At 36.7% G+C, this 14,208-nt stretch overlaps 1 protein-coding gene across 1 annotated transcript in view; it reads right to left on the reverse strand.

Moving 5' to 3' along the window:
• SLC6A11 (solute carrier family 6 member 11) overlaps window positions 1-14,208 on the reverse strand; it is a 79,253-nt gene that overhangs the window by 38,102 nt on the left and 26,943 nt on the right. Inside the window, exon 6 of the mRNA XM_042823559.1 lies at window positions 125-259. Coding sequence (XP_042679493.1) covers window positions 125-259 — 135 coding nt within the window. The remainder of the gene's footprint in view (window positions 1-124; window positions 260-14,208) is intronic.

A 14,208-nucleotide genomic window follows, 5' to 3' on the forward strand; every position in this document is an offset into this window, starting at 1 on the left:
AACTCCAAATCTCCACCAATAAACATCTATCCAGGAATCACCTGCATTCAGATTTTAATATCAGTAAACTTTTGCGGCTTTTCCCAGACAAAGAAGAAAGTAAATGCATGGGCCATGGTCCTACCTGTGGGTCAGACAGTCGGGAAATGTCAGGATACAAATAGAATTTTATCCCTTCGGAAGCACCTGGCAACGTTACCCCTCGAATCAGAAGAATCATCAGCATGATATAGGGGAATGTGGCTGTTACGTATACAACCTAGGAAAAACAAGCAAACATTAGAAAATCATTTTCTTCCAAGTGCAATAAAGTGCATCGTCCTTCTTCCAGTTAGATTTTAAAACACTTAAATTATTTCTGGAAGAAAAGGGGCCTTTGATGCCTTTGTTCACACAGATTAATGTTGTCCTTCAACCATATTCCCTTTTAAATGATTTACAACTGGCAGGAAAGGTCAGTATTTTTTATAAAAACTGTGAAGTTTCTAAATCTATTATTTACTCTGGTTAGTGACAGTTGGCTGCATTGCATATTGTGGTGTACACATACACTATACAACTACTACTCCAAACACTGGTAGAGGGACACTGATTCACAATCACAAGAAATTCATTGCGTTATCTTATATGAAATATGTAACAACACATGCAATGAACTCTCAGCCACCTAGTAATTACTAAACTGATGTCATATGACTGCCTTGCTTGCAAGTCCGTGCTTGAAGAATGAACATTTCATAAACATACATAAATACTACGTATATCCTTCTGAGATCTGCTGTGTTACCCTTATCAAGTGAGGCATTCTAAGGAAGTGCTGAAACCCAGTCATTTTTGTTTTTACTTATGTGGCCAGATTTTTTTCAGAAATCGGTGTTCTTTAGTAGATGGGGAACAACTGAACATTTCTGGAAACCCGTGAGAAGTCGTATTTTCCAAAGAAAAAATGAGCAGAATTTCTCTAATTATACAGTCACCTAGCTGAGAGCCAAATATAGCTATTCAAATCTGGTGTTGGATTAAATGATTGATTCCACATCACTACAAATATATTTCCTCTAAGAAGTATTGTAACTTGAACTTAATTCTCTGTAACTATTTCTATCTGCACAAAGCAGGTCCAATATACCCTAACATGAGATGATGCTTTAATATTTCTGACCTGCACAAATCAAAGTGAATTAAACTGCAAGAATAGGGAGCAACATTTGGTAAAAAGATATAACTTGTAAAGCCCTCAAAAACAGACATCTCAAATTCAGAATTGTAACATCAGACAATCCATGACAGGACAAACACATTTTCATGACAAATGAATGGAATTTTGATTTTCAAGCCACGTTGAATACACAATCCCAAATATGAAATCTTGTCACGTGTGCTTCACGTGGCACAGACAGAAAAGAAGAAGTTGAAAACATGCAGCAGATCTTTGAATGTGTCCATCTGCCCAAGTCATACTTAGACACCTCATTCTTCCTGGCCTTAATAGGAGGTAATTACCTACATATCTTTCAAGTCCCCTATCCCTTTTGAAAATACAAATAATTATTTTCCCAGGAAATCAAACCAACCATTATAAACCTGTAAAGTGCAGAATTCTGAATTGATTAATTCATAGGTCAACACAATGCAAAATGGAAAGATTTATCCCACTACTTTCTTCTACTATTATTGACTTAGTGAAAATGCAAACGAATATGACTGAGTTCAAATAGATATAGTCTCAAAGAGACTGTCCTCCATAGCAAGGCTCAAAATGAAAACAGAACGTGGGTTAACGAGAAGAAAAAGAATGAACATGGTCCTGATCTGAGTCCTGTATTGAATGGAGAGAGTGGGGATCCCCTTCCTTTCTGCCTACAACACTGAAAAAATAAATAGGGAGGAAAATTGGTTCAGTATTTCTGGCAATAAATGCTAATATAAATACTCAAAACAATAAATGAGATACCAAGGAAGTACACATAGGAAAGATACAGCCTTCCTGAGCTAACATTGCTGGTAGCTTCTTTGCTACTGCAACAGGTACTCAGTGTGCTGAGAGGGGAGGGATGGCCACTATTTGTAGTTAGTGTTTGAGTATCCCTGTGTGTTGGTGTACTCCATTCCATTGTGTCCAGTGTATTATTTGTCACTGTGCTTGTTTTATTATGCTTCTCAAGAGCTCGTGAAATTAAGGAGGATGAGGCATTTTAGAAATCAAATGTCATTATTATTATCATCATCACATCTGTAGGCATTAAAAGTTTCCTAAATCATTTTCTTTTCTTTCAACACAATAAACCTCTCTGAATATAAATGTGAACACAACTGTTTCTAATTACACCACATCCTGTTTTAATTGACTTTAATTGCTTGGTATGTTAATTTGCATTCCAATGCTCAAAATGCTTTTTTTAAACTTGTCAGAGCTGTGCCAGTATTAGAGGAGTTGGAAACAAAATAAAAATGTCTGGCATGGTGTTTCTTGCACTTAGTTCTCCTATTGCAATATAACAGGGAAATCTACAAAGATGTTTATACATATCGCTATGTAGAAAGACATCATGAGCTTTGGCTGCCATGAACTTTAAGTATCAAAACATTGGAACTTCAATTAGCAGAAATTTAAGAGACTTAGATGCTTATGTAACATAGGTAGGCATATAATTACACAATGAAAACTCACCTAGCTACCAGTTTGTGTCTTTTCATACCAAAACACCTAGATCTGGTACAAGGGTACAGATCAGGCTATGAGGACTGTTGAACTTCCCATCCTAAATTAAAAAGGTGCTTTTCAAAACAGTCTGGCAAGACCAATCGCAGATATTCAAGTGAGAGTGACTTGTGAGCAAACGTAGAAGAAATCTCTGATAAATCTACGAGAATAAGGAGGAAGCTCCGCATGCAATGAATTGAGCAACATAGTCTCAGAAGTCTAAAAGCTTAAACGGAATAAAGATTTAGCATCACTTGATATTTTAGAACATTATTTCCCTTGAATTCCTCTATTTTTCTTCAGGAGATAAGCGAAAATAGCAGGAATGATGGAATCATCATCAATTTGCCATAAATCAGAAGAGTTATATTGAGAAAATGACGTGACTCCATGCTTTGCCCATCTTTAACTTTCATTTAGAGTTTTTGACTATTGGCTAGTCATTTAACTTATTTATTTAGTGGACACAATGACCACTGAAAACTCGATTGACAGCACCAACTTCTTTTGTCAGGAAGAGACTTCTAAAGTTCTCAGGTATCAGTAGCATATAAGGCTTGTCTACAAAGTAGAAAAAGATGAAATTATATCTCCAGTGCAGTACATTTGTGCAGAGAAACGACTTGGGAACCAAAAGTTTCACTGCCTGAGTGATGTGACAGAGGAAAAGAGTAGTTCTTATCCTGCTTTACAGTACTGATTTTAGTAAAATTGTACAAGGAATTATTTCATCACAGTCTGTGTCTTTGTACATATGCCAATGTATTATAAATGTAGGCACATATTCCCTTAAAAAAAAAAAGTCTACACGCCACAGTTTACCCAGCCATCTTGTTCCACTAATAATTCTTCAGTTTTTCAAATTTTAACATCATAGATGTTAACAGCAGATAACGTTGATTTTCTTTTACAACCATACATGCTAATTTTTCCATTCATCATTGTCTGAAACTCTTCTGCTGACATGACACCATACCATCTATGAATATACAAATCACAACAGAAGAGAGATGAGATTTTTCAGCACTAACTGGATTTACAAGAAGAACAGTACAAAGGAATGACAGCTGATTCACAAGTTTTTTCAAAGCTATGTCAAAAAGGAAAAACACATTTTCTAGATCTACCAATATTTTTAAGCTAAAATTTCACGTGCAGAAAAGAAACCAAACAAAAAGCCAACAAAATACCAGATAAGTGGATTTGTAAGAGGTATGAGTGGGGTAGAAGATAGATCTAGCACAACAGATGAGGGCTCTATTTTCTCTGTGTTTTTCAGATTTAGTTAGCATCGTTTGCTGTTTTTCTTGTTTGTTAACCCATGGAGACAAAACTGCACCAGAACAATCTTCTTAATCACCCTTAGACCAGTTTATTGTTCACAAGACACAGAGTCTTTTGCAGCTACTCATTATTAACGTGTGACAACAGTTACACTTGGTATAGAAAGCAGCTGAAAAACCAACAGGTAAGAAATTTTAGTAGGATTTCTGATGCTTATTTCTTAGCTCTGAGGAAAAAAACACTGGGAATGCATGGCACAGTAGAAAATTAGGTGGCAAAAGATAGCTTCAGAAAGGTATAAAGGAATCTTAGTAAGTGCACAGTGATTACAGGAAGTAGAATATTAATCATGAAATAGTAACACCAGAAGTACATAAATAACTTTAATTTCAGATCACACCAAGTTCAATGGCTGAGAAACAGGAAAGACTCCATTTAGCAGAGCTGTGCAAGTCCTTATTTTAATGTGTGAGGTAATTAAGGCAATGAATAAATAAATAAATGTCAGAGTCAAGCTGATACAGTTCTCTTTAGAATTAAATGAAAACTCAAAACTTCATATAAATACAAAAAAATCTATTCCATTCCATTTTGTCTGTGTTCTTTTTAATGAATGGATTGAAGATCCATCTTGACTGAATACCTTTAACAAACCAAAGTTAACATTCCTAAGCTTCATTTAAAACTTAAACATGGGTGAAGATACTTTTCCCCTGTATTTGTTTCTAGTACCAATTATTATTTAAATTGGGTCTGATTTTATGATCTTTGCAGCATTTCCCAAATTTCATTTCAACAACATTTTCTGTGGCTCTACTCAGAAATTCAGGAGGAGGATAGGATGGCAACATATTTGACTAAGTGTAATCTTAGTACTCTACCAATCCAGGATTACAAAGAACATAAGAAAGTAAAGAAAAAGTACCAAAGACAGACAATAACAATGAACTAGAGCAGTTTCTTCTGAAGTAAACAATAAATATAGATGAATTGCTGTTTCCATACATACATATTTCTTAAACAACATAAAGCGTTCTAAATTTATTACTTGAAATTCTTTCTCAAGTTATTACCAGCTGGCTTTGTTTCCAGATCTCCCAGGATTACTGAGATCAAGATCTGTCTTTTCTTCTGAAATTGTTCTTCAAGATTGTTGGCTATTTTGGTGTGGCCTACAGATCTTACATTGAATTTTAAAAATGTATTGCATAGGACAAATGCAAAGTTCTACTTCCATTTATTTGTATAAGATTTCCTACTTTAGTCAATAAAACTACCCAAAGACATTCATTTCTTAGGTTACCATGAGAAACTAAACTTAAATAGTAACAAATACAGTCTCAGGGATTTCAAGACAAGTGTCCTGTATTTTATCCTGCTTGAAGAGCATTTTATTACAGCCATAAATGGGACAGCATAGAACTTGAACAGCAAATAAAACACACATGCACTCAAACTATGCTTATCTAGAATAATGGGTTTTTTATTATTTTTGCTAGCAACCTAGTGCACAAAGAGAAAGACCTGTTCTATTCCAGTCTTCCTCACAATAACACAGGAAGCACTTCAAACATTTTCGCTAAGCTCATTACTGCAAGCAAAAGTGTTTACGTGCAGCTCCCATCAAGTAGAGAATTTGCAAAGACACAAATATCTCAAAATCAAAGACTGCTATTTAATCAAGTAAAAGTCAACTTTAAAAATCAGTCAGGAAGAATTTTAAATATGAATTAGGACTAATTAATCAACTGAGGATTTTTTTCCCCCAAAATTTTTAAAGGTTCTTAAAAAGTTTTAAGTTTTTATAAATAAAAGCTTTTTTTTTTTTTCAGAACCTTCCAGACCTTTCAGACTTCTTGTTTTCTGCTATACATAGCAAGCCAGATACTGATATTAGTTATAAACAGGTATAGAAACCTGAAATTTTCTTAAATAGCTTTCAATATGGGCTGAGTTTCTGATGATTCTGATGTAAGACAATTCAATTTCTACAAAATGAATGTACAGAATTGTCCCTTACTGAGCACCTCAATTTCCAGTTTACTGAGTTTAGACATGACAGAAATGAGGTACAAATAAGGCACTAAGTGGACGTCATTTATAGCCAATTTAGACATGCCTGTCCAGATCTCACTGAAGGCTCTATCCAGTAGTTTTTGATATATTATGAGAATGTTTAACCTATGAAGCAGATAAAGATGCAAGGGTCAGAACAGGACAGGGGACAAGAGATGATTTTCCTGTTTGTAGGATAAAACAGAGCTCATCATTTATTACTGAAAAGTTGTGTTTGTTTAGCCACAAGATGATACAATTTCATCACCATGGTGACTGCTGAGAGATATATCCATCATAAAACATTTGTAATACTATGTATTTATTAAGTATAGTAATTATTAATAGCTATATATAATCATAGAATCATAAAGACTGGAAAGATTACTAGTCCAGTCTAACCATCAGCCCATCACAATCATCCCATTAAGTCTTTTCACTCAGTGTAACATCTACCATTTTCTTGAAAACCTCCAGGGATGGTGACTCCACCAACTGCCTGGGCAGCCTGTTCCAGTAACATAATAAATAGCTTTACCACTTAAACTATCCTCCAGGTCCCACATTCTCCACATTTCCATTCCCTGTGGCTACTACTTTTATTACAATGCAGTTAGTCACATCTGTATTTTACCTCAAGGCTTACTGCACTTAACTTTCCTACTTCTGTAGACTCTAATTCTAGCCCTTAAATCACCTCATGGCCCTCTTGCAGAATGCTGATCTGACACAGTGTGCTGCAAATCAATTCTGCTTTTGAGCTGAACTTCACAGTATGAGAAGTAGATTTGATGCAATGCATCAGAAAAGGAGAGGAACCACACAATAAAGATACTGGCCTGGACTTGAAACTATGATTCTGCTCCAGTTTCATCCTTCTACCTCAGGCACATCTCCCTGTCCTCACTTTATACCTGGAGTTCAACAGAGATCTCCAACTGCCCATTATGCAAATCAGATGTAAGGACAAGCTCTTTGGGGAATATAGGCATCTTACTGTGTTCACCCAAGACTTGTAATAATGTGGTTTTTACCTCAGTAAGGCACTTCAGGAACAAGTGACTTACAAATTAAGTTAAATACTGACATCAATTGGTGTTAGTTATCGCAGATAGAACCATGTACCTTTTCTACCCACAGAAAATAAGAGAAATCTTTTTTTGCAGAATTCTTGGTGTCATGCTGTTGACACACATGACATGACAACAATCAAAGCTTATACAGGATGATTTGAGTTTCTTTATTTTCTTTTTTTATTTTATTTTATATTTTTGAAAGGCAAATTGAATAGCAGGTGCATTGCAGCCAACTCTTTTCTCTGGGATGTGTTTTAGTAGCCAATATAGCACCAGCAGCTGCTGAAGCTGCCTTTGTTGCTCGTGTAGAAATTTATTTCAATAAGTTTTCTTAAGAAAGAGTTTGGATTCAATCCATGACACTGAGATGGCACACAGAATTAAATTTCGTAAATCTCTCATGTGTGATGCCTGGTAAACAGAGCTACTACAAAGACACTTTTAGGTCATGGATAAACTGACTCTACAACCTAGAGAGTGCATTCTCACTGGCAGGAATTTGATACAGTACTATCCTTCACATATAGTGCCATGGGTGTGGTTACCTACATACTGCCTTGTAAATTGCTAATGAGCCAATCCTGATGCTTTATAGACTCCCACTACCCAAGAACAAACCACCCATGTGAGAATTAGGGTATTTTACCTGTTTTACTTCGGCAGAAGAAATATGAAACTAAAGAATCACTAAGAAAGACAGTGCTATAAATATATCAACTCTCATGGTTCTATATTATGTTGCAAGACCAAGCAGTTCTTTTGCATGTTCTTGATGAATAAAAACAAGACCCAAAAAAAGCAGTATCCAAAAGGAATTTCTGTGTACTCGTAACCAAACCAAACGAACAGCCTCGTAACTCAACGATCACAAAGCACAGATGAGCTTAGTAGAATGCAGTTGTGTCATATATTTGAAAGTAATAAATTTTAGCCCTGACACAGTTGTATCAGCAAAGACTGAACAACTGTTTGTCTTCTGTTATGCACTGTTAGCTGATTTCTTCTGGTAGGGAATAAAAGAACTCATAAGAAGGGCAGGTGCTGTAAGTAGAAAAACATGGAGAAATCACATGAGTGCATAGTAACTTCAAGGAGAGAATAACCCATTATGTATTACCTGCAGCCAATTAGTAAATTTCTCCTATAGATATCTCTATGCTAATCTATGTCATTGTGCTTCACCTTTAATTTTCCAGAAAATTCTGTGAATTATCACTAAAATGACCAAAGGCAGCCTTCCTCTGTTCCTTTCTATCCTTGCTTTTTTTCTATACATTAACTTGACAGAATAAGTGATTTTCTCTGCCCCAGAATTTCACACACACATGTCCCCGAGCTGCACTGAAATCCACTCTTCACTTAGGCTGTGGACCAGGGCTCAGATCCAGAATAACAAAAGATTGATATGAAAACGGGCCTGCAGTGTTAAGGTTCACCTAGCAAGGAATGAAATCATGCAGATGCAATTCTGATTTATGTTTACTACTTGATACTCTTCTCAGCTGCTAGAGAAAAGCTTGAGAAAACCACTCTGAAAGGCACAAAAATCTCCCTTACTAACAAATCTGAGGTGTCCTTAAATGCTCAGTGCACAGGAGAGTGAAAAAAAAAAATCTCAGTAGCTGTTTTAAAACCTCACACAGAGGAGGCGGATAGCAGGAACTCAGCATGCATCTCATGAATGTTCTACTTTCTCTCTTTGAATACAGAGATCAGTCTTGGACAGAGTGTTAAAGCCTTGCAGTGAAGGGCTATTCTCTGCTATTACTTTAGGCTAAAACAAAAGACACTTCAGGAGATATAATCATTGCTGCCCAGTTCCTTTTCCTGGGCTCCTCACAATGGGCTCCAGTCCTTTTTTTTTTTTTTTTTTTTTTCTTCATCCATACATCTTTCCCTTTTATCTTCTCCTTCTGTCCTTTTACTCTTTCTTTCTGCCTCACTGAACCCATTAAGGTTTTTACATAGCCTGCTATTGAGAAATAAATTTTCTTTGAGACTACTGACTGAACCTTAACTGCTGGCAAGCAAGGCTTAACTCCTTGAGGGAGGGCAGAAATAAATGTGTAAAAGATATGAAACTGTCTACCTCTGATTTTCAGGTCTCAAACCACACCACATTCCTTCCCATGTCTTGCTAACCTTCTAATTCTAGCAGTTTCATAGAGCACTTTGGGTTGGAAGGGACCTTATATGTCACCAGGTTCCAATCTCCCTTTCAGATATATGGACACTTTCTGTTAGGTTAGCTGGTCCAAAGTCCTATCCATCCTGGTTTTCTGGGCAACTTGCTCCAGCACAACACCACTCTCATAGCAAAGAATCTAAATCTAAATCTATACTCAGTTTAAAGCCATTATTCCTTGTTCTATTGCTACACTTCCTAATAAAAAGTCCTTCTTCAGCTTTCATATGCACCCCCTACCTATTTCACTCATTGGTCTTGACACATTGAGTTGCATCTCTGCCCATATTTCCTACTAGATCAGTCTACCCTTTTCAACTGTTTTCCTTGTTTCTATTTGCCTTGTTTTACTTCCATATGTCAATCCTTTTTACACAACTGTAAATTAGAAGGCACTATGACATCAGCAAAGCTGCACTACCATGAAACATCTAAGTTTCACGCATTACAGCAGACAAAAATAAAAGCAGTATTCACACCTTCCAATACTAAATACTATGATAAAATACTTCAGACAAAGCTAGACACAAAATGTGTTCACTGTAGTTTATTCCAGAGCCAGAATTGCATGAAAGACAAAACACTTCTCCCTCTGGGATGATCAACTACCCTTAGGCAGGTCGACAACGCGAGAGAAGCAAAGGAGCAACAGGGACAAAGAAGAGACCTTCCTGAGAAAAGGTAAAGATCATCAATGCAAACCAAATGAGGCATGCACAGAAAATGCAGGAGAAGGGAGGAAAACTATAAAAAGGGAAGTAACATCAGAAAGTACAGCATTCAGTAGTGAAAGATGACACTATACTCAGTCAAGCAGTCTGACAGCTTAACATTTGTTGTTGTTGACAGCTTGAACCATTCACACAATGTTTTTTCCTCAACAGAAAAATTAACAATAATACATAACCAATATTTAAGTGAAATTGTCACCTTTTTCTAATGCATACTGAGAAGCTTGATTTGTTAGAATAAACTTTCAAAAGCCCAGGTGTCAACTTCAGATTAAACTATTCAGGCCAATTAGAACTTCAGCCTGGGACAGAAGTCTTCAAGACTCCCACAGAGTGCAAACACAGGATCCTCCATTTTTAGTTAAAACTTACTTAATTGGAGATGTTAATTGTACAGTAGCACAATTCATTGGCTATCTTATTAACTTGCTCTAGATGATCATCCAGTTTATGACTCTTTTCTGTCCATCAATTTTTACAAATTAATATTAATATCAGAACTACCTACAAAACCATCATGCTTTTTTTGTTGATAGGTTTATGCCAAGATAGTCCAGGCTTGGCATGGCTGGAGACACTCACACATGGCTGCTTTCTCCTGTCTCTGGTTCTTTAATACATAAAGTTTAGAATCTATTGAATATCTTGTCAATTTACACTCAAATGGCCACAAACTCTGGTCATCTCAGCAGATGAAATGAATCAGTAGAAATAATTAAAGAGTCAGAAATAGAAAAGCATAGGAAAGGACAAGAGCCATGCTGTCAAAACATGAATTTCACAAAGTTCAGCTTAATATCCTCAAACACTTAAAGATTTATATGTAAATAAAACCCTGAAACCATGTACAATCCGTCTATATGGGACCCAACCAAATTTGCCAAACATATCATTTAGAGTAAGACAGGCTTTTATCAGAACATTAAGCAGACAAAAAAAACCTTTACAGGTTTTTTACAGGTTAATATACTATGTATATATACAGAGAAAACAAATAACAGCATAGGAGTGAAATAATTATGCCATCGCTTGCATATATTCAACCCAATACACTGCATATTTCTGGTAGGTTAAACAATACTGCTGTTCCCTTAGAAAAAGCAAGTTTTTAGCTTTGCTGAAGTGTTTATAACTTTCCCAAAGATATCATAATAGAAAACAAAATACTTAAATGAATAATTGAAGTAACCGGTTAAAAAAAAAAAAAATTCAGAATGCCTCATACTTTAATATGTGATAACTACAGAGAAAGCTTTCAAAGTCCTAGAATCATAGAATTCCTACAACTTGAAGGGATCTTTAAAGGCCATCCCTGCAATGAACAGGGACACCACAGCTAGATCAGGTTGCCCAGGGCCTGACCCAGCCTCACCTTGAAAGTCTCCACAGACGGGTCATCCACCACATCTCTAAGTAATCTGTTCCAGTGTCTCACCACCCTCACTGTAAAATATTTTTTTCTTATGTCTAACCTAAATCTACCCTTTTTGAGCTTGAAGCCATTTCCCCTTGTTCTGTCACCACAGACACTGCTAAAGAGTCTGTCTCCTTTTTGCAGCTCTCCTTTAAATATTGAAAGACCACTGTCAGGTCACCTTCTCTTATCCAGGCTGAACAGCCCTGTCTCAGCCTGTCCCCAGAGGAGAGCTGTTCCACCACTTGGATCATTTTTGTGGCCCTCCTCTGGATGCACACCAACATGTCCATGTCTCTCCTGTACTGAGGATTCCACACCTGGATGCAGTGCTCCAGGTGAGGTCTGACAGCGAGTAGTAGAGGGGCAGGATCACCTCCCTGACCTGCTGACCATGCTGCTTTTGATGCAGCCCAGGATACGGTTGGCTTTCTGGGCTGTGAGAGCACACTGCTAGCTCATGTCCAGGCTCATGTCCAGCTTCCCATCCCCCAGGTCTTTTTCAGCAGAGCTACACTGAATCCTTTCATCCCCAAGCTTGTATTGGCAGTGAGAATTGCCTTGACCCAGGTGCAAGATCTTGCATTTCGATTTGTTGAATCTCATGAGGTGCACCTGGGCCTGTCTAGGTCCTTTGAATGGCATCCCATCCCTCTGATGTGTCAGCTGCACCCCACATCTTGGTGTCAGCTGCAAACTCACTGAGGGTGCACTCGACCCCACTGTTGATGTCACTCATGTAGATATTAAAGTGTACTGGCCCCAGCACCAAGCCCTGGGGGACACTACTTGTCACTGATCTCCAATGCAGACACTGAGCCATTGACCACCACTCTCTGAACTCGATCCTGCAGCCAGTTCTTTGTCCATCGACCAGTCCACCTATCAAATCTGTATCTTTCCAATTTGGAGAGAAGGATGTTGTGGGGTACAGTGTCAAAGGCCTTACTGAGGTAGAGATAGGGAACATTAGGGGCTCTTCCCTTGTCCATTGATGCAGTGAGTTCATATTTATTAATTTAAAATGATCGCAAATTATTTTCTTAACCAAACAATATCCTTTTTAAAGATGTAATGGATAGTGTGAGGCTACTGAATGAAAAATCAGGAGAAAAGAAAGAAAAGCTTTAGGAGGAGATGCCATGTAATCACTATGCTATTCTTCCAAACTTTGACTCATAGTACAATTTAATCAAGCACCTTATACAACTCATGTATATGTAGAGAGGGCATCTATGTGAATGGCTATTCTGACTACTGTTTATACACGTGAGCACAACAATACCTTTTAGCAACAATTTCTGTGCTTTGGTTAATGGAGTATGCACAGAGCTGAAGTAGTTAGCAAGTTATAAACAGAACCATAAAATGTTTTCTGACATGCTTTCAAGACAAAGCTTGATAAGGCGTACAAGACATTTAAAAGTCGATTATGATCTAAAAACAAAAAGAAGCAAGAATAACAATGAGAACAAGTTTTAGAGGGATATCCACAACTTTTTACAGGACAAAACGTAGGAGCTCTGTGTCTAGGAGCTCTGAGCTCAATTGTTTTGTAGGCACTCATTAACTGTGAAAGAGTTGATCCCTCCTGAAAGTCCTGGTGCTAAGTCAGTACAATATCTCTAATCTTATATTTCTGAATCAGGTTCTTTTGTTGTTTTTTTTTTAGCATCTCCTTATGTTTTGGCTTTGAAGTGTAAGTGGAGAAACCGCATAAGGTCAACAACTAAAATTAGGGTGTGCTGAAATTCAGGGAACTCAACACAAAATTTAGGAAGGGATAAAACATTGAGAGATCAAAGTCAGAAAAAATACTGTTCAATGATTATTAGGCCATCTCTGTGATGCATAAATTAGTTAAAAAATTAAAAATAAAGAGGCTCTTATGGGATTTCTTTTTTCCAACTGATCCTAAAGCTCTACCACATTTTCATGAGGAGTCAGGTGGAAGTAAAAAAAAGTGCTACATAACTTTCTGTTTGGTTTTGTCCATAATAGAAGAAGATTCTTCATGGTACTAATGAGAACTCGTTTGTGATGATTCAAAAACGACATGAGTCTTGGTCTCAGTGATCATTACAAACAGTACGATAGTCTAATATCAAAATCCTGCTGATACACAATATTCTAACACTTCCTATCAGAAAATGCTTACTGCATGTCGAGTCCATTGAAACAATGAAATCTGGCTTACAGCATTATAGTAGGCTATTTTATTTTTATCTCTTTACTAAATGAAATTTCCCTGGCCAATAGAAATTTTCCTTCACCTACCCTCTTTTTTTTTTTTTCTCCAAATCAGTATTACCCAAATGATAGCAGCCATATACTGGGAGAAATAACCACACTTACTGGTCTAATTTATGGGAAGATTTCAGAGTACAAATTGGACTGAACTCTAAATTTTATTATAGTTTGCTAATATGGTAAGGAATATAAGTTCATTAGTTGTTTGCTTTTTGTTATGGTTTTGTAACTAAACCATAATTGAATAATGCATCCTATTAGCATTATAATTGTAGTAGACCCTATATAAAAATAATCAAGAAGGAGTTATAAGCAAAGAAGGAAATGGTGGAGCACAAATTCTTATGTTAATATTACCTGGTATGTTAAAAATGTTCTGCAAAACATGACTTTCAGCAATCTATAATATCTACAATATCCTTTGGCAGACCTACTGAAATATGCAGCAGAGTTTGCATTATTCATTCATTGGGCCCAAGTCTTTGCAATGAGACAGAGAGCATCCTTAC

Source organism: Centrocercus urophasianus, unplaced genomic scaffold (genome assembly GCF_019232065.1).
Source record: "Centrocercus urophasianus isolate 14NV4802_14NV808 unplaced genomic scaffold, USGS_Curo_1.0 seq_22, whole genome shotgun sequence".
Classification (NCBI taxonomy): domain Eukaryota; kingdom Metazoa; phylum Chordata; class Aves; order Galliformes; family Phasianidae; genus Centrocercus; species Centrocercus urophasianus.